The sequence below is a fragment of the Boleophthalmus pectinirostris genome, unplaced genomic scaffold, assembly GCF_026225935.1.
Source record: "Boleophthalmus pectinirostris isolate CB_2022bp ecotype Guang Dong unplaced genomic scaffold, ASM2622593v1 HiC_scaffold_23, whole genome shotgun sequence".
Classification (NCBI taxonomy): Eukaryota; Metazoa; Chordata; class Actinopteri; order Gobiiformes; family Gobiidae; genus Boleophthalmus; species Boleophthalmus pectinirostris.
The window spans coordinates 12,293,899-12,316,182 of NW_026571207.1; the positions used below are offsets into that span (position 1 = coordinate 12,293,899).

Below are 22,284 nucleotides of genomic sequence, written 5' to 3' on the forward strand. Positions count from 1 at the left end.
AATGGTTTTAAACAACACATTTCCAGGAGCCTGTGATCAATACGCTGGTTTGCGATTAGGGGTGTGCAAAAAAAAAAAAAAAAAAAAAAAAATCAATATATTGTGTCATTTAATGTGATGATACAGTATCAGTATCATCGGCTGCTGTATCGATATATTACGAGAGTATTTTTTGGTATATTTTACTCAATTATTTTGTTACAGCTCTACAGTTTTGTTGCTTGTTTAGATAAAGGAAACTCATTCATGCGACACATTTGACATTTTCACCGTTTTTGATTAAAATTGTCATGTTTCATATTAACTTTCTGCAAGAAGTGGTTTAACAAAGACTTTTTTGTATCACAGGCTTGATATAGCCATTATTTTTTTCTTGAGCCGTATTGAATCGATTTATTTAAAAAGATGAGAGTGACTAATTGTTGGCTAATGCTCGCTACTTTGTGATTGTAATTCTATATTTTACTTACTTACTCATTATCTTCCTGTGCCTCTGTTGAAACATAAGGCAGAGAGCGTCTTTCACCAATGGACCCAGTCCTCGACACTGGTCTCCCAAACTATTCTATTTCTGGGAGACTTTAGCACAAATCAGCTCTCCTGTTATAGTTCAAACTACGTCAGGCTTTTTTAGTCAGTTTGTAAAATTTAAGGCGGGATTAGAGTCTAACAGGAGTAGTAGAGGTTCAGACAGAGCAGTGCTGCCTGTTAGTATCACACCCCCAGGGAATGTTAATGGCATCAGCTCCAAAGTATCAGTATTAAGTCTGGAGTCTAATAAATTCAAAATGTGTTCAAAAGTGAAAAAAGATGTAAATAGTTTATACTTTTTATTTTCCAACAACAAAAACACATTAAAATTAATGTACCAGTGAGTAAATAGGCAGTTATTTTGTTTTTCTAAGTTTCTTTTATTTTCTAAGCTGATGCCACTTTTATCATTGCATATAAATCCACGAGGACACTATAATGACCTTTGAGAAGACAGAAGGATCCATTTAGGGATAAGAAAGCTCAGCCGGTCTGGCGTTTGATCCTAGTGCCTCCTCGTGATTGGACCATGAAAACGCCAATCACATCTGTATCCAATCCCGGCGTCCCAGCACCTAAATGGTGTTTTTAGACGGCTGCTTTAGTAGAACAAGGCTAGGAACCTGGTGGTAATGTTCTCCAGATGTTTGTGGTTGTGTAGGCTGAGTCTGATGGATTGAAAATGACAGGCCGACCCCCGGTTCCTCTCCCCGCACCTCTCTAAGGATTTACTGGCCCAAAACACAGACCAAACCAGACCTGGAGATGGTGGAAAGTGTGGGAAAAAAAGATCGGAGTTTGTCTAGCCATAAAAAATGCAGGGGACGAAGTTGTACTGTAAAGATATTGGCCACGTTTATAGCAAGACATTGGCAGCTTTGGTTGCTTGTTAATGTCAATGACTACAACAGAAATTTGAATGCACACAGATTGTTACCAGATTCTGTTTCAGTCATTTAAGTTTTCTTTGTCCAGTGTTTTTATATTTCTGACTTATTGAGAAATGGTAAAATATTGTTCCAAGTTGTTCAGAGAATCAATCTAGTACAGAAAATTAATCAATACTTTGAAGAGTTTGGGAAATTCTGTAGCATCCATACTTTCTTACATAATTTCTATATCTAAAATGTTATTATAATTGCAAAATCATGCCAAATGTGTACACATGTATGTTAATTAACTGACTAACGCTATCAAATAGACCAACATTGAGACCAAAACCTAGTATGTTTTTACTTTTCTCATGATGCTGAATTTGGTTTATTCTATTACCATTTTATATTTACAGTAATACATTTGTTAAAGGTACATTATGTGACTTTTCCAGAGGGAGTTGCTGTTATTGCTTTGCTTGGAATGTTGCAGTATTAAACATCTGTTTTGTTTTTTTCAATTAGGTGTTTTAAATATAGCCTCATAAAGCATTAGGGGTGTAACGATATCCAAATCTCTCTGTACGATATTATCACCATATGCATCTCACGGTACAATATTTATTGCGATATTGATTTGAGGGCAGAGATAGATAGGACACTTTTGGTTTTAAAATACCTTGACCAGATATTGATGATTATTTCCCTCATAATCCCAAGAATTCAAGTAAAAAACATATTTCTGCATGTTGTCTGCACTGAAGTGAATCATGGGATATGTAGTTTTTAATGTTCATAAGCTGTTCCTACTGTAAAACCATGCATTTAAGCAAAGGAACTTGTAATTCCATATATTATGACAGCCCACGATACTATTCTGAGACTTTTGGCAATACGGTATCACGAGATTTCAGTTATTGTTACATCCCTATAAAACATACATGCTTACTCTGAGTGTGGGTCCCCTCTTAAGCTGTCCTATATCTTGGTCTGGCGGTGGTGAAATATAAGTTTAATGCCATACAGTTGAAAGTTCCATCTCCATGGAGACAAGCAGGTGACAGTCCACCACCAGAAAAGTTACATACTGCACCTTTAATCATGAAGTAATATTAAGTAGTCATTGAAATTCTCACTTTCAGCATCTTGTTATATGCAACAATGTGTGAACTTTTCCCATTTATAAGATATCATATTTTGTTTGAAATTGTTAATTGCTATGGCAGCGGTCCCAATTGCTCATCATTCTGAAACCAATGCATAGATGCTGCTAGCTGCTCACTCTACGCCTGCTCTTTGAATGCTGGAACCCTTTCATACTATAAACCCACATATGATTTACATGGTGTGAACCGTTCAAACAAAGACACATAACAGAAGATTGTATCCCGCTGTCCGTCTCTTCTGTTTTATCTGTGTACTCGTCCCCTGGGTCATAACTCAGCTTTTAGAGGCTCTATATTAACAGTGTGAGAGAAACAAGTGGCTTTACCTCACTGTTAATCACTCACTGTCTGTCTGGAGGTAATTATTGGAGAAGCAAAATCAGCCTTGTTTTAATAGACAATGTTTTGTTTTACGTTGATAAGAGAAGGAGTGAGAATTGGGCAGTGTCAAATTTAACTTCAGTTGCTCTGTACTTTGGGTTTTTGTTCATTCTTTATGGTTGACAACACAAAGATTGGTGGTTCAATTCCCACAACTAACAATACATAATGTCCTTGTGCGAAACACGTCAAATCTGTGCCAAAAGTCAAAAGATCATATAAACTTTGGTCGATTGTGATAATAAGACAAGCACATTTTAATCGACAAGTCTACAGCCGATCATGTAGCAATAAGTGGTACTGAAGAGTGGGGCTGGGTATCATTAAGAAGTTGCCGATACTATATACTTCGATACATAGGCCATGATACAATACATATCTCGATACAGTGCACTTTCAATTCGATACTAGGGGTGTACAAAAATATTGAAATATCTATCGTTTCGTCATCTTTTAATGTGATGATACACTATCGATATCATGGGCTTCCGTATCGATATATCACCAAGAGTATTTTCTTGTATATTTTACGAAATTATTTTGTTACAGCTCTACAGTTTTGTTGCTTGTTCAGAGGAAGGAAACTCATTTAATTGACATATTCACAGTTTTGATGATTTACAGTAACTGTTTGTGTTTCATATTAACTTTGGTTTAACAAAGAATTTTAGTATCACAGACATGTTTTAGCTATTATTTTTTACTGAATCGAATCAATTTAAAATATATCGTATTGAATCGAAAGTGCACTGTATCGAGATATGTATCGTATTGTGGCCTATAGTTCGAGGGATGTGTCGTATCGGCAAATTCTTAATGATACCCAGCTCTATTCGATGAAACATGAGACACACCTTACTCATCAAAACAGTGAATATCTGAAATGTGTCGCATAAACAAGTTTCCTCTAAACAAGCAACAAAACTAACAAATTATTGAGTAAAATATACCAAAAAATACTCTTGGCAATATATTGATACAGCAGCCCACTATATCAATATGTATCATCACATTAAACGATACGATATATTGATATTTTGATATTTTTTGCACACCCCTATTGAAGAGGAGTCACCGCTCACTTGTTTAGGAGAAAGATCTGAGTCAAAGTCTGGCTCTGTGTATGCATCTCCTCACATGTCCTTGTGTTTCAGAAATTTGAAGTTAAATCTACGCAATTTAAACATCCTGTGCCTCTGCCTCCGTTTGTACATCTGCCCCCGCTCCCCTTCCCTCTCTCTGATCCCCGCCTTTTCTCCTCTTTCTGTCCTTTTGTGCTTTTTATCATTATAATCCAAGTTATGTGAAGTAAGTGTCTATTTTCTCACCGCTTCTGAGAGAAACGTAAGACCTCATTTAGCGCACGGACATCACACGTATTTCTGGTGATAGTGCGTGCGTTCTCGTGTTTCTGCCGACAGTGGGTATGCGTGTGTGCTTTTAGGCTTAATATATTCTATAAACTCATTCCAAACTTTGAATGTGGATTTCCCCAGAATTATTGGTTATATCAACAATAAAAAATGGTATGCTCTTTATAGCTGTCTATGGTTTTAATTGAAAATTGATTGATATAGATTAATATGGCGGGAAAAATTGTGATTCTTTTTCTCTCATATCACCCGCCCCTACGTCAAATGTTAAACCGTCACTGTTACTGTATGCTTTGGACTTTTGCTCATTCTTTATAGATGACAATAGCTGACTTAAAGGGTATGTTATAAAAACTATTCTCCTCAAAAAGCACAATTCTTGTTTCACTTCTGAGCTGTAGATCATTGAAGTAAAGGAACTAAAACACTTCATATATAGAATACAGTAGTTGTACTCCATTGATTAACATGTACATTTTCATGTTAATATAAGTGTTCATGTTTTACTCATAAGCAGAAAAATAACTAATATCGTTTGTCTTTCACACAATCTCTCATACCTGTGTTACATTTTACAGGTCATGACACTGTGGTTTACATTTGGGATACAAATACAACCTAATACATCATGTTTTGTTGTTATATTTTATTTGTGTGCAGTTGTGCGTCATCCTGGAGCCCATGCAGGAGCTCATGTCCCGGCACAAGACGTACAACCTCAGCCCCAGAGACTGTCTGAAAACATGCCTGTTCCAGAAGTGGCAGAGGATGGTCGCTCCACCAGGTAACTACCCTCTGCTCACACACGTGTTTTCAACCAGGCAAATGTGCGAAGACAACTTGACATCGCAGAAAAAGATTTTGAATTTTCATATTACACGTGCTGAACATTTTGAAATATTAGAAAAGTAATTGAAACTAATCTTGGAAAGTAAAAAAATATATATATATAATATTGAAAGAACTAGTTTGTTTCACCTGTTTCTGCACACACTATAGGGTGCACTATCCAAATTTAGAACGTGAAATTTGAAAAGTAAGAGCAAGAGTGCTGAAGATTTTCAATCATTCAATCAATCAAACTTTATTAATTGAGCCCTGACTAAAGTGCTTTATTTTAAAATCAACATGACATAAACGTGCAAAAATCTTTAACGATGAAACCATTTAGAATTACGTTCTAGAAAAAGAAAATACATTTACTAGTTTGGTGCACTATGTAACCTTTCTAGTACCTGCTTGTTATTGCCTTGCCAGGAATGTTCCACAGTAGGGCATTTAACTAATCTACCATTTTTTTAATACCTTGAAAAACATTCTTTTCATTAGTGAGTCACCTCTGCATAGATCTGACAAGTAATTTGGCATACTGGTGTCATCTGCTTGTGTCCACGGAGAAAGGCAAGTTTTAGCCAGTCTGGAAACAATTCGGGCAAAGTAATTACATCACCATGGAGACAAGCAGGTGGCGGACCCTCCTCTAGAAAAAGTTACATAGGGCACCTTTAAATAGAAAGTAGCATAATGATAGAAACGCACATAACTTCCAAAAAGAAAACAAAATTACTATTAAAAAGTTACTGTAAAAAATAAGACATGCGTTTTGACTTTTGATATTGATTTTATTTGTTTATTTTTTGATCACTATTGTATTGCGATGTCTATTTCAATTGTCCCCAAGTGTGCCTCATTATGCATTCATACTTTTTGTTATGTAAATCAATGTTCAAATAACAGGATAAAGTCATCGTCCAACACTTTTCATGTCAAGTGCTTTTAAAGCCGTCCTTTGAAACCAGCTTTGATTCATTGAAATTCTGCACCATCTGTCACTCGGCGGGAGCAGGGATATTTTCTTTCCCCTCACTGTTTTTATTGCATCATTTATGTAACCAAATTGCCATTATATGTCTTAATCCCGTAAATGCGTTTTGCCTGTCAGGTACGTGAAATTAATCGGAATTCCTGGCTGCGGATCCCAAACCGCTCCGATTTTTTTCTACGATTGATGTTTTAAGGGAGGTTTCTGAAAAGCAGTAGCAGCCACAAATTGGCATCACCGGCAGGATTCGTAAAAGGAATATGATGATTTTTTTTTTTTTTTTTTTTTTCTTTTGCACACGTCGGAGTGGCTGCAAATTACAGTAATGCTTAGCCAGGCGTGATGAGATGTCTTTAAAAAGCAACAGCAGTCAAAAAACCTTTGATTCGACCTGGGTGTATACGTTTAATTAAAAGCAGTGTAATCAGGCTGCCTGCTCTCCGTCCGCTCCAGAGCTCTAGAATACAGAAAATACTTGTTCGATTGTATGAAAAAATAAATAAATAGATTTGTATTAAACAAAGAGAGTCCATATGGTGTAACGTTTAGCTATTGTTAGTAGTATAGATTAGAAACTTAGAGTACTTTATATGTATGATTCAAATTCATTGCAAGTTTGATACAGTTTGTATAGTCGGGGTAAGTCTTCTTCCTTTAAATGTTATTTTAAATTTTATAAAATACAGGATTTTAAAAGTGCACCATGTAACATTTGTGCTGTAGGGTCTGTCACCTGCTATAGACTAATATATGACTGGAATGTTCCACAGTATGTCATTAAAGTCAGCTATCTTGAGGGAAAGCTGGTGACACATCCTTGGAGAGGCAACCCTGCTTTCAGTAAAAATGCATGTTTTTCAGTTTAGTTGGAATATGCAAATATATCAGTTTAAAACATTAAATTCAGACAAAGGCAATAAAATTTTCATTGAGACAATTGGGAGACTCCACCAGAAATGTTACTTAGAGTACATTTAACTGTACAGCACTGGCAACAACAAACCAACAAATTCATCAAACTGAAATTCCTCACCAAATATTTCCAATTTGAACATAATGTAAAAATGAATAAAGAATCTACAATATTATTCACTAAATCTCGATATTTTCTCATGCCCCCACACAGAGGTCACAGACATGCCCTCTGTCCCTCCTCTCTAGTTGGACACAGTTAGTCTGATGTTTTGCGCTTTAGCTGGAATTGCGATTTTCCTTGTCGGTTTCTTGTTTTTCCCCTTTTCCTGCGATTCTTCTCCTGCTTGGAAGCGGTTTGGGATTGGGCCAAGGAAGGAAGGTGCGGGTGTATTTCTGCTCCGATAAGTCCTTTTGGTGGAAATGGAAGCAACTCGGAGTGCGTCACTGCAAGAGGAAACCACATGGATAACACAAATGACAATAGTGTACGCCGGAAAACAATAGATTTTTGCACACGTGTCAAATTCACAAATTAAACCAGGAGAGAAAGTGAAAAATAAGTTATTATTAGTAATTACTGGGGTTGTCAAACGTATTGAAACCCAATATTAATTGAAAACTAGTACTGAAAATAAATACTCATTTGAACAGGTTTCAGTACAGATGAAAAAAATAGTAGGATTTTAAAGATTATTATATTTTTTAAAAGTACTACTGTTATGTTGTGCTGGAAATTTAAAGGCACACTTAAACTTTTGTAACTCCACTGAGACAGGTAGTTGATCGCGCCAAGACAAGTTACAGGTCAAATCTGTGGAGAGGAGGCCCCGCTCACAAAAAAAATGCATGTTGTCTAGCAGTAGGAAAACCAGTAATGGAATAAAAGCTGGATAGATTAGTTAAATGCATTTCTGTGGAGCATTCTAGACAAAATAACTAACGTCACCATGGAGACCAGCAGGCAAGTGACAAGTTACATGGTCCACCTTTAATTATATAGTCTAGCAAGGAGTCTTTCATTTTATTATTGTGATATAATAATAATAATATAATACTACAAATCATCTTTTAAATTGCATTCATGTGGCATCAGAGCATTTTACACGGCACATAGTTTAATATGGAGACAAAGAGGAGGTCAAAACACTATGATAGTATTTATCTTTTAATTCATATTTCAACATTTTGACCTGGTTTATAATTAGCATCCCTGTACTCATTTTGTACAGCTATATGGAAACAGTACACCGTCAAATTTGTGAACCCCTAACAAAAAATATTAACTCCAATATATGTACATTTTCTGTATGGATATAGTGAATAACCCATCGAGTTATACTGGAACTTACCCTCTGAATTAATGACACCAATTTCTACAATCTTGTTAATATGCAACCTTTTAATTTTTTTATTTTTTACTTTTTTGTATGGCGGTTATATAACACATTTTCCTTGGTGCAAATGGAAAGCACTGAAAACAAATGTATTTCATAGTTTCCATCTCTTGGGATTAAAGCAGTAATAATTTATAGCAGTTGTTGGCAGATTTACAGTATCATATATTTATACATAAAAACATTAAGATCTCGATTACACCTGCTTAGATCTCTCTAATTCCAATGACTGCGTTTATGATATAATTGCCCCTTAAGGGATTGTGCCTGGCGTCTTTAATTGGATAAACATCTTTGAACAGTTTCCCAGCGGTCTATACTCTTTGTATGCTTATAGATGTTGAAACATTTCTTGTTATTTTTCACTGTGTTAAAATATATGTTTTTTGGGTTTTTTTTTCCCCAAATATTGTATTCCTCATGTCCACTTAGAGCAGGGGTGTTAAACTCAAATTCACAGAGGGCCGAAATTAAAAACTGGGACTAAGTCGTGGGCCAAACTAAATATTTATTTCTATCTATTTATATCTCTTCTTTCGAGATATGTAATGTTAAACCTTTTCTTATTAAAATAAATGTTTAATAATAGTTTTGCTTAAACATTGAATCCAGAACAAGCATAATATAAAAAAAATAACAACATTTTTAAATAAATAATGTCTCTATAACCTATCTGTAGCCAGCAGGGCCAGCTCTAGTACATATTTGATGTGATCTCACGGGCCAAATATAATTGTATCGCGGGCCAAATTTGGCCCCTGGGCCTGAGTTTGACATGTCTGACCTATTCTACATATAGGCCTATTCTATATATATGGCCTATTCTATTCTAAGTTATTTAAGTGTTGCAAGTTTAAAATCACATTCAAAGCATTAAAAATATGCTTACTTATCTGTGGTCTCTGCCATATATTACTTATGAAAGTATGTTGGCTTATTATTTGACTTTTTCCAAGAAGCAACGTCAAGTAAACAAGTAACAACCAGAGCTCTGCCTGTAACCCATACAAAAATGCAATACCCACCTTACAATACAGTCTTATTCTGTAACTAATCAATTAAAATGTGTGACTGCAGTTTTTGTTTTTGTTTTTTATCAACTTTTTTATTTTTAACTGAATGACAAAATGTTTATGAAGATACTAGATCTAAGCGAACTATACTTGTTGCAGCCGGACACCCACAGAACTTCAAAACGGAAATATTCCCCACGAATCACAAAAAAGGTATCTTCCCTCTTACATTTGCACGCGCTCTGTTGCTAGGCTCAATGTGGTGAATGTTGGCATGTGTTTTGAATACTCAACTTCATGTTATGTGGCTGTACTAATGCTTTCTCTGCATATAGTGCATGAAACAACTTGAGCTCACCGTTGCAAAAAGGAATATGCGAAAGTAATGATGTCTTGAATTCAGAATAATATTGATTTGAGTCCTTATTCTGTAGTTTAAGTGTTAATTTCTGTGTATAATTGATCTATGTCTATTTGTAAGCACTACTAGTACGAGAGAAAGAGGGAGAGAGATACTTTATCAATCCCTAGGGAGATTCAAGTTTTGCTGCAGAAACATTTACACTTTGCTTCTCAGTCGCCTTTGTGTCTCAGTTAAAGGTCTCAGTGCAGATTAACTGAACTGGTCAGCAGATCCAGTGTCAGGGCAGTTTGAGGAGGTTAAGAGCCCCTCTGGACAAAAGTGTCCCTCCTCTGTGTCTTGATTTTTATTTTTTTTGCTTTCCAGTGGGGTGAAGAAAATTGGAATTGTAATTAGAAATAATTTCAGATAATTCTAAAAGGAAGTTGGATAATCTATTCAGAGTACACGGAAATTGGTTCTAATTGACCAACCTGGTTAAAAATGTTTTAAAAAGTCAAGAAATTTATGGGGAAAAAACCCTCAAATCCATAATATTCTGAATTCAACTGTTTTACCTTATTTATTCCTTTTTCTAAACTAGCCTTATATCAGTGTTTTCTAACCTGCTTGAATCATTACGTCTGGCTGTTTGTTGTTGAACGCTCATGCAGATTTCAGCTCTGTTTTACTCGTGCGTTTCTTGGGAGATGTCCACAGACGCACTGTCACCTCTGAACACTGCAAATCCTGGATGGAGCGCTGGAGATTAGCTGCTTTTGTGTGTCTGCTAAACACATTTCTGTTTTCTTCTGTCTCCTGTCTGCTTGCATCACTTTATGTAGAATGGCATGTTATTCAGTAGGGAATGATTATATTTTGTGCTCAGGTTGGGTGGGGTAAAATATAATATTGTTTTACATAAGTTACAATAACTTTGAAAATTGTTCATTGGATATGTTTGGGATATTTCAAATGGTGTAAATGATAAATAATAATAATTATCTAGACATTTGGATTTTAGAAGTTGACAGACTGTTTATCTTAAGGAACCAAGTTATAGAAAGTGACTATTCTTAAAAAAAAATAAAAAATCTAAAAAAAAATACAAAACTAGAAAAGCACTCAGAGAGCGCAGACCTCCGCCAAGGACTACCCCCATTTTTTATATAAATTGCGATAAAATCAGTCTTCTGGATCAGATCCGGATCAGCCTTTGGGATATGAAAGAGGATCCCATTGTCCATCCCTGAGTCAAATTTCATGGGGTTTGGTCAATAATTAACCGAGATATTGAGAAACTACATTTTTGGCCCCATTTACCACAATGTTAACTAAAATTTCAAAGTGATCCAGAATCCAGGATTTCTTCCAGATCACCCCCAAAATGAAATCAGTTCCTCCTTTTCACATTTCCAACAAATCCTGAAAATTTCATCAAAATCGGTCCATAACTTTTTGAGTTATGTTGCTAACAGACAAACAAACAAACAAACAGACAAACACCGGCAAAAACATAACCTCCTTGGCGGAGGTAATGAGGAATGAGACTGAAGTGCTTGACCCAATGACAGAATTAGAACTGGGCACTGGGCACTTACCAACTGTGCCACCATCATCCCAGAATAAGTAAGGATGCACCAATCCAGCTATTCCGATTCTAGGGATTTAAGTATTTGTCGATATCAACTGATATCAGTACAGAGACTGAAAACATTAATCTATTTCCTTAAAAGAAAAATAAAGACAAAACTGTTCCAAATGTATTTATCACTCATGTAAAGACAGAACACAGGGTTCCCACGGTCATTGAAATCCTGGAAAAGTCATGGAAATTGAAAATGTCATTTTTCAGGCCTGGAAAGTCAAGAATATTGTAAATGCAATGAAAGTTATGGAAAAGTCATAGAATTTTAGTATCTCTTTCACGCAACTACAGCATTCTGTTACATTATCATTAGGCTATTATGATTATTTTCTAATGTATCCGCCTTTTGTTTAAAAGCAAATGCAAAAAATACATTGACAGTATTTTGATTGTTATAAAACTATAATACTAAACCATCAGATGAGTGGAAAGGGTTAACATTTCATATTTAGTACTGAAAGTAAATTCTACACATGTAGGGTGCTGTGAAGTCATGGAAAATTCACTTTAAGTCATGAAAAAGTCATGAAAAAGTTTTGAAATTTTGTCAGTGAAAAAGATTGGGAACCCTGAGAACAGCTTTGCATAAATAAAAATGCTATCACTATGAGACTTTCTGGGCCAAAAACGACTAGTTAATTGTCTTCATACATCCATTAATACTTTCAAGCAGGCTGAAGCGATTTTGGAAGCTGATATCCGATACAGCAAATTTTTCAGTATCGGCGCTGATATCTGATACCAATAGTGGATCGGTGCATCTCTAAGAATAACTATTTCTATATTGGACATTTAAAATTGAACATGTAAAGGGCAGCATTAATATAGAATGAACTGATGTAGTATTTGATTTAAACTATTGACCCCAGCCCTGGCTTGGCCCCCTGCTCTCCTCCCTCATGCCCCCCTTGCCCTGTCAGTATGCATTATGTTGTTGGTTTGTGTGTTTGTGTTTGCTGGTCGTGCCAAAGCTGAGCCTGCCCGACAGACCACCACCAAGAGGAGGAAACGGAAGAACTCTGCCAGCAGCGCCAACAGCAGCCTGGGCACAGCGGCCAGCAAGAAGCGCAGTCCAGCTACCAACTTCAGCCTCTCCAGCCAGGTACCTGTAAGCATCAGCTCCTCCATCATTTATGCTCTTTTTGATATTTTCTGATCTTTGTTATAATGTTGTTTCTTCATTGAAATCCTACCTGGAGTTGTGTTTTATGTCATTTGCACATGATTAACGCACAAATTTAGGCTGAGTTCTTGTCACAAAGTAATTCAAAGTGCTTTACAGAATAAGAAATACATAAAAATCACAATACAATACAAACAAATTAAAACATAAATACTCATCATAATCAAAAGGGATCTGTTAACTTGAAAACTACAACTACATGACATCACAAGGTGGAGCAGAGCATTTTGAGCTTTGGAGATGTAGACAGACTAATAGCAAAGAGTTATTCAAACATGTGTGAATGAAACATAACACAATTCCAGGTTTGTTTTTGACGAGGTAGCAACTTTCTAATCAAGCTCACAAGAGTTAACTGTGTGTAATATAGGGCCTTTAATCTGTTTTTTTTGGTGTGTTTCAAGTTGAAATATGTAACTTTTCTGGACAGGGGTAAACCACCCTCTTGTATTGAGTTACTTTGACTGTTAGAATAAATTGAAGTAGCCCAAGAGTCATTAGAAGAAACACGAAGATGGAGTTTATTTACTTATTTATTCAGTAGGGGACCTGGAGACTTGACCTTTTAAAACATTGTGACAGCATTGTGCATTTGATTGTGGTTATGCTTCCATTGTAGGGAGTATTATACCTATTATACTTGATGGTTTAGGGTGAGCATAGTAGTGCAATAACATCTCAGTAAAGGCAAGAAGGTATTGGCTCATCCACCAGAAAAGTTGCATAGTGCACCTATACTGTGTGTGTGCGTGTGCGTGCGTGCGTGGTGTGTGTGTGCGTGCATGGGGGTGTGTGTGTGTGTGTGTGAGTCAGACCTATGCTCTCTGTCAGCAACATCGGGCAATGTGAAGTAGGTTAAATGAGGCTGATATTTTCGAACTTGGTAATTAGCTGGTAATGAATGTTTGTGAAGGTAATTTGAGCAGCAAAATCATCAAAGCAGGTCCATTGAAGGTGGCGGAGTGGAGGCCGAGTGGCCGGCACGAAGGTTGTGTGTTCGATTTCCATGTGGAGTTTGCGTGTTTCTCCCTGTGTCTGGGTTTCCTGCAGGCAATCCATTACTGAAGGATGGTCAAATGCAGAGAACAAATTTCCCTACAGGGACAGTAGAGCAATGTTTCCCAAACTCTTTTTGACCATTATTGAACATTAAAGAGAATATTTTTTTGTTGACTGAGTGATCGTGTCTCTCTGAACTCAAGTTTTAAACAATGAAAAACAGTAATTTAACCAGCAATTAAAGGTATATAGGTAAGTCGCCTATTTGGACATTAAATATAGCCCATTTCTTTGTCGTTTCAACATTCAATTGAACCAGCAGTATTGGAACAAAATAGTCAATAAATAAATAAACATAATAACAAAAAGATTAGAAATGATACAAAACATGTCTTAACATTTCAACATTTCTAATGAAATAGATGGGCCTGTTTGTGTTTTTGTAGCTCGTTTCAGTCCGGAGTGCAGGAGGAGAGTGTAACATGCATATCAGGCACATATCAAAAAAATCTCTTGCGACCCACCTGTGGGTCACGACTTAGTCTTTGGGAAACAATGCAATAGAATGTACATTCACCTTATAGAGGGTGTATCAGACTACATCACTAGCCTTTATTTATTAGGTTCTTTTTTCAGACCAACAGTTTGTTTTCATACCTCACAGTTTCAACTTCTCACTAGCGGTCTTCCTCAGAGTGGTCACATGATGTTCCTGTGATGTGTCCAGTCAGCTGATTTGTACAGGTTTTGGTGCTGTCTTCCTACCGGTTGAGGCAGGAAGACAGCGCCATCTGCAGTCCGACTTCCTCAGGACAGTATCCCAGGTATGTGAGAGTAAAAAAGCTCCCTCGTCCTAGTTTATAGACAATGTTTGTTTTTTTTTACTATGACTTTTTTACTCAGGTATGAAAACAAACTCTTGGTCTGAAAAAAGAACCTATTAACAAATTACTGTAAGACCAAATGAACCTTATTTGACTAGTATGTGACTAGCTACTCAACTTTTCATTCACATTTTTACTTGTCATTTACTCACTTACCTGCATTTAACACAAATGAGTCATTAAGAAGTATCCCATTCACTATTGTTCATTTATAACTTGTTTTACCTCACTGTTTTAGTGCGCTGATAATACATCATTAGCTAGGGTTGCAATCTTCATGTTAACAGCACAAATGGCTGCACTTGCTGCACTCAGTCTATAGACTTTAAAAGCACAGCAGAGCTCAAGCTGGAGAAGCCAAGGAGAGGATTTCAGCTCTTAAGGAGGAGATAGTCCGGGTATGCTTTACTTAAACACACTGGCGGTAAAAAATGTAAAACTAAGTATGTTTTTTGATGACGGAACAAACTGCAATAAGCTCAAAAATCAGTTTATGCATGCTCTTGATTTTCTGTATAATAAATAGAACCAGTTTATCCATACATTACCTTTTTTATGTTTTTGTAATTGAATAGAGGTAACACAAAAGTTCTTATGAAGCTCGGAATAATTTGGACCCAATATTACCCCCACCCCCCCTATGGAATCTTACAAAAAGAAAATTCCTTGTAGTATTGTGGTTATTAGCTTTAATTTATTTGCACAAATGAAAAAACAAAATTACCGGCAGCAGGAGGAGAGTGGAGTGCAGTGAGACAAAGAAAGCCCAGAGGAGCTGTACCAAAACATGGGGAAACAAAACAGGGCTTACAAGGAAAGGGGCACAAATGGCTTTAGAAATGATCAAAAGAAGAAAATAATATGAATGCATTTATAAATATTACCAAGAAGCGACTGGCTAAGTGTTGTTTGGATGTGATGCTAAGTAATTGCTATTAGCGTGTTGTCTGTCACGAAATGTGTTTTTTACAATCACTACAGTTTTAAGATTGAATATAATTGAAGAAAAACAAAAGAATATTCTGTATAGTTTTGAACAGATTCATGTTATTTACAGACCTGTAAACTTGTCGGGAAGGGTTCTAATTGGACAGGGACATTAATCTATTTAATGTCCAGGACAGGACAGGACAGGAGCTCAGGAGCACATTCTCACTTTCTCCAGCACGGAACCGCTCGGACCCATTCCATTTTGCACTGGTCTTGCTTGCCCCCATCTGGAATTTAATTCAGCTTTAAAATTAATAAACCACCCACTTTATTTGGATTTAAGTTTAATTCCGAATAATCATTAGGAATTGTTTACATGGTCTTTTTAAATTGAAGGCATGACATCACAAAGTGTAACAGAGCATTTGACCTTTAGACATGTAGACAGACTAATTAGACAGACTAATTAAAACAAAACACAACTGCAGGTATGCTTTCAATGAGGTAAAAACATAACATGTCTAAAAACTCAAGGAGTCAATTTTGTGTAATATAGGATCTTTAATATATTGCTGTACATTTAAAAAATATTCATATCTTCTTCAAACCATTTTACTGACCATATTCTTACAGCCTCCCATTTCTCATGAGACCAGCAGTTTTGTTACCACTAAAAACCCAATGAGTTTCACCCCATATACTTGTTCATACATCTCATTTAAAATGTAAAGAGACTTGCCTGTTATAGTCCAAAGTACACTGGAGACCATTATCTTTAATTGACTGCATTTACCGTGTTAAAGTGCTATTCCAGTCTCTGATCACAACCCAGTGCACACACACACACACACACACACAGCGCTGCACAGACTTGCCATCAACCGCCTCTAGATGCCCAATGTCTTGCTCAAGGGCACACTGGCACCAGAACAGACGCATTTTAACAGACCCGTTTGGCATTAACTTTATTATGTATTCATTATTGACTATTTGAAAGAGTTATTAAAACAAGATTGTCCACATTTTCACATAAATTAATAATTATTTGAAATAGTACCAAATATCCCAAAGGTCCATCCTGCCACAATATTTTGTTTAATTGACTGAACTTGTACTAAGGAAGCATTGTTTACTCGTCAGTTCAAAGTAGGCGTTTAAAGGGTGCTTAAAAGCTTTCACTGAATTCAGTTTGCTTTCAGCTTGACCCATAAAGCCAAAATTTGAAGCTTGTAAAAATTACAGTCAGTATTGCCATTTCAAATAGCGTGTGTCCACTGCAGGTAGTGTCTTGAAGTATGTTTGTAAATGTAACTGCAGACGACAGTGTTAATGGGCGTATATTACACTGTTTTCTGATTTATGTTCTAATGCTGTTCTCATCAAAAACATACCTGGAGTTTTGTTTTATTCACACATGTTTAACACACAAATCCTTCATATTTAGACTAGAGCCCGACCGATATATCGGCTGGCCGATATTATCGGCCAATATGGGCTCCTGGAGACATATCAGCTATCGGCCGATATGCTTGCTGATATGGGCCGATATTTCACGTGAGCATGTTATATCTCGTTATAAAACTTAGACTCTCTACATTATGTTAATTTAATCCAATTTACAGACAGATAAATTTCCTAATATGTGGCTCCGCATCAGTATTTATCTACGGTGTAATTTGTCTGTGTCTGTGTCCGTACTGTCCCTGAACACACCACCAGAGTGACGTCACTTCACTCGCGTGTGTTTGTTTACACCTGCAGTGGTGCGTAACATTGAGATTATATTCTTTTTCGAACAATCGGTTTGAGTCTGGATTAAAAGGACATTTATTAGTGCAGACTTGTGATGTGAGGAGGAGCCTGTGTGAGCGGTGAGTGTTGGAAATACATCGACTTTGAAGCTAGTTTAGGTTTTGTTAGCAATTAGCTGCTGTAGCTCCCGCACATAAACAGGCTGTTTTCTATTGGTCTATTGTAAAGTGACTACATTGGCCGTATATTTGCTACTGGACCAGTATTGATATGTAAATGAGCTGTGAATAGACGTGTGAATGATCCACATTTATGCATATAATTAATTACCGCGGTGCGCACGTTTTTACGGCTAAAGGCTAATAGCGATAGTTTACTAGCTAGGAGTTATGGGTCGGTCGCGATCGAAGCGGCTCTTAGATCCGGCTCTTTGAAGCGAACAACGGGAGCATGTTTCTTATTGGGAGCCGTGTTTTCTCTTTTTCTCACTTTTTCTCTTCATGCCGCATGTAGACCTGTAGTTTGACAGCAGCAGTGGCTGAAAACGAAACTCAGAAATATGCGTGTGCATAGGATAAAAAAAAGTGCATATTTGGCTGCAGTTCAGCATAAAATGAATAAACCAGGACTAAACTTGGGCTCGAGTGCAGGAGAAAGATAGAAACCGAGTCCCGACATTCAGTCCTGGTTCAGTTTTGGTTTAGTCCTGCTTGCAACAAAACAATCTCAAGAGTCGCTTGGGAGCCGAAAGAGCCAGCTGCTTAGTGAGCCGAGCCGATTCTCCAAAAAAAAAAAAAAAAAACTGGAATACCCATCACTAGCAGTGACAGTAACAGTAGCTAGAATGTGATGTAAAAATGCCATTAGGCCAATCTACTGTATGTAAATTTGATGTGAAGAGTCAAAATAACAATAAATGTTGCCTAAATAAACCCAATTTAGAATTCACTAGAGCCAAACCTAAGTTTTTTAATCAATTCAAGATTTACAGTGAATTTTTACATCACTAAATATATCGGCGATTATATTGGCTATCGGCAGCCCCAACTCCCATTATATCAGTTTCATATCAGCCACAACAAAATCCATATCGGTCGGGCTCTAATTTAGACTGAGTTCTTCTCTCAAACAGAAAGCACTCTATTCCACCTTGTAATGTCATGTGGTAATACAAGAAGTGCTCCATTGTGTTTTTAAACTCCATACACCTTCACTATAATCCAGGGTTCCCACAGTCATGGAAATCTTGGAAAAGTCATGGAAAATAAAAATGTAAATTTCCAGGTCTGGAAAAGTCATGGAATTGTAGTGTCTCTTTCACGCAACTACAACGTTCTGTTAAGTTATCATAAGGTGATTATGATTATTTCTGAACGTATGCGCCTTTTGTTTGAAAGAGACAAGAATAAAAGCACTGACAGTATTTTGAATGTTAAAAACTATAAAACCATACCATAAGGTGGGTTGAAAAAGTTAACATTTCATATTTAGCCCTAAAAGTATGCTCAATTCTACACATGTAGGGTGCTGTAAAGTCATGGAAAATTCACTTTAGGTCTTGAAAAAATCATGGAAAAGTTTTTAAATGTTGTCATTGAAAAAGAGTGGGAATTCTGAAAATCATTTGAATAATTTCAGCCCCGGAATTGCCAATCTGTGCTGAACTAAAGATAAAATGTAGCTGTTAACTTGAAAACTACTGCTTCATGACACCACAAGTATTTTGAGGTTTGAGGATGTAGACAGACTATTGATAATTACTACAGTTGGTCATCGTTAGCTCATAATAACTTCAGATGATTTTGTATAGTAATATTGTGACTTTTCTATTGTTCTTAAAGCAGACGTCAAAATAACATCTTTTATATCTTCCCATGGTTGGTCTGATAATGTATGCTATCTCTAAGCCTCTCTAACTAGCCACTTGACACAGTTCAGGGTTAAACAGCCTCTTCAGTCACTTCACTTTCTCTCCTCTCATTCATATACAGACTCATTACAAAACCTACATATAGCTCTCCCCAGTTTATTATTCTTTACCCACAATGCACCGCTGGAGCTGGGGTCATTCTGGTCCAGCTGAAAGTCTGCTGATACGGACTAGACCAGGGATTTGTCCATGTTAAAGGCTGGCTGTTTGGCTCTAATGCGAGCGGCGTAAACAAAATTCATTCAGGGTGATGGGATGTGTGCGCACATTGCATTCTGGGTAGTGGTTATACACACACAGCACGTCTTATTTTGGTGCATAATATTAACACAGGCATAGATTTTGACTTGCAAGTTCATGATAATGATTTTATTTAATGCAACGTGTAGAGTTTGTGAATTGGCTAGCGTTAACTTGTTTTTAGGACTGCAAACATCTACAAAAATGTAAACTGTAATTTGCTGATTTTTTATTTATTCAGAGTAAAATAAAATAAATATAAAAAATAAAATAAATGATACCATAATCTTTCAAGCATGTAAGCAAATATGGCGGCCCAAAATGGATATTTGTGTGATTATTTGTAGGTTAGAAAATTATAAAGGAAAATAATGTGAGGTTGAGTTCACATGTTTTTTTTTTCATAAAACCCAAGTCATTTATAAATAATTTCTGATATTCCCAAAAATGGCTCAGAAATCATAACAAAATAGAATAGGGGTTTTCTTTTTTCTTCTGTTTTTTCTGAATTTCCTCCTAATATTTTTTTTTTCCTTTTAATATTTTTCGGACAAGAAATAGCGAATGGTGGCACTTCAAATGTTTTCCAGGTGTGTAATGCTAGGTTCGTGCTGTTTTACATTATATTTGTCGAGCAGATGGTTTGAACGATAGAGCAGCCTTATGTACACAATGCACAGTCATCTGCCCAGCCAGATTGCCACCATCCATTAGTCATTTCAATATAAAAACAAATCGTTAGTCAGCACTGGATCCATTATACAGTCATGCATTTTTAATATGTCAGATATTAAAATATGTAACAGCGATCTGCTGCTGTGTAATGTTTGTCGATGACAACTTGTGTGAATGAGAATCAAGATGGCAGTACACGATGTTGGGTTAAGTTTTGTGAAATTATGAAGATCTTTGAGTTTGAATACAAATGTCATATTTTCAGTACAGTACTTCAGTTGCCAGTTCAGTTGGTGGTTGAATCCCTTCTATTGGCTTTATAAAGGTGTCCTTAAGCAAGACATTTCAGCCAACTTGGCGTTATAATCAGAGAGATGTTTTGATCAGACAACACTGAAGTGAAGTAGCTTGAGGACATCCTAGTGGAACATATTTACAGAAAAAAACACTACATTTATACTTTTCCTGTCATTTATATGTAATTCCTGATCTATCTGAGTCATAAAACTCCTTCTGTTAGCTGAAGACATGTTTTGGAGCATATGTATGAACCAGGTTATGATTAATTTATTTCTGAAATAGTAATTGTTGATAGCCTCTATCCTCTGCTGTGTAATATCAAACCTTTGTTCATGTCTGAACTAGTGGCCAGCCCATCCCAGTTTTAACTGTCGCCTGAAAAAATATGTTCTAAAGCCATGCACCCGACCAAAGCCACTGGAGGCAGCACACATTTTTTTTACCAGAAAGCTGCAAATGTACCTAGTTTGCACTACCAATACCAAAAAGGACTAGTAACAGTAGCCAATGCTACTAAAACTATAAACATAGTTAAGATGAAAACAGAAAAGAAGACTCAGTGCTTAGCTCCACTTTAAATATCCTATTCTTCTGTGGTGTGAAAATAAGATACTCCAGCTTTAAGTTCTCTATACAGTACAAATAAGGCACAATACATGTCCTTTAACTTTATAGTCAGACTGCTGCTTTCTTGTGTGTTTCCCTTGAGCTGAACTAGATGTTGTTGTGCAAAACTTGTTAATAGCAACTCCTGTGTGACTGGAGATGGTGGAAGAAGCCGATGGAGCAGAATTATACCCACTTCTCTGCCTATACTATGAAGCTTTGAGCTATGAAGTACACCAAGTCCTGCAGTAAGACTGGGTATCATATTACATACTACATTTTAATTTAAATTCTGATACTTTTGCTTTCAGTTCAACAGTGTTTTTAACCATTTTTGAGTTGTCGACATTTTGTGGTTGAAAGGATCCTGCACCACACCACCTACTAGAACATTACCAAACCTTTTAGCCCAAAATGTGGTGGATAAAGTAATGAATATTGTCTGTGCCATTGTTCTTTAAATGTGGCTTTGGTGATTGCTTTTATGTCTTTTTTGGTGCAGAGGTTTCCCCAAGACAACTTATTTAATTAAATGTGTGAATCTGTTAACTGAAAGGCAGTGTACCTGATTTTTATAGTCTTATAAATGTGCAAAAACAGAACTAGTGAATTTTTAAATGGTTTGCAGTGGTTCAAAGTTATTCCTCACTTGCTTTATGCATTCCCAGTGTCCCTGCCTTGCTTGGTTTATGAGATCTAACTAAAGCCTGATCTTGTCAAATCTCAGAAATTAAGCAAGGCCTTAGGCAAGACACTTCATCCACATTGTCTAGAAAGGAAGTGGTATGTATGTGAGTGTTGCTGGTGGTTGGAGGGGCCGATGGTGCAGATTGGCATCCTCGCTTCTGTCAGTCTTGAGTGAATAAGTAATGCATGAAACTGTTAAGCGACTTTGAGCGTCTGGAAAAGCACTATATAAGACTAATGCATTATTATTGATATTATTATTATTTATTATTTTCAGCAAAATGCTTTTCACAACTCTCAGAGACCAGTGTGGACTTTTGCCGTTATGGTAAAGCTAACAGGAAGTCCTATTGTGCATTTCAGACATTAAAATGCTTTCTTATCACAGATGGATTCAGGCATTATGCAGCAGACTTATTTTAACCTCAAGAGCTGATTATAAAATATAATTGTACTAAGACAAGACAAATTTTGACGAAATACATGAGAAAAAACTGGACAGAGGACCTTTAGATAGTTACAGCTGTCAATACCTCTTCAGCACACTGTTTTAACATTAAGTCTCTTTTCTATGCACACAACACATACTTGTTACTGTTAGTTTGGCCCCGTGCCAGCTCTCATTATCACCAATATCTATATA

The 22,284-nt window shown here is 36.5% G+C and overlaps 1 protein-coding gene across 4 annotated transcripts in view; it reads left to right on the plus strand.

The window, feature by feature from the left end:
- Window positions 1-22,284, plus strand: part of ldb2a (LIM domain binding 2a) — a 173,036-nt gene that overhangs the window by 142,047 nt on the left and 8,705 nt on the right. Inside the window, exons 6-8 of one of the 4 annotated variants that reach the window (XM_020917635.2) lie at window positions 4,984-5,107; window positions 9,627-9,680; window positions 12,427-12,563. In XM_020917635.2, coding sequence (XP_020773294.1) covers window positions 4,984-5,107; window positions 9,627-9,680; window positions 12,427-12,563 — 315 coding nt within the window. Of the gene's footprint in view, window positions 1-4,983; window positions 5,108-9,626; window positions 9,681-12,413; window positions 12,564-22,284 lie in introns of all 4 variants that reach the window. The other 3 variants (XM_020917636.2, XM_055159519.1, XM_055159520.1) reach the window with 3 other exon arrangements.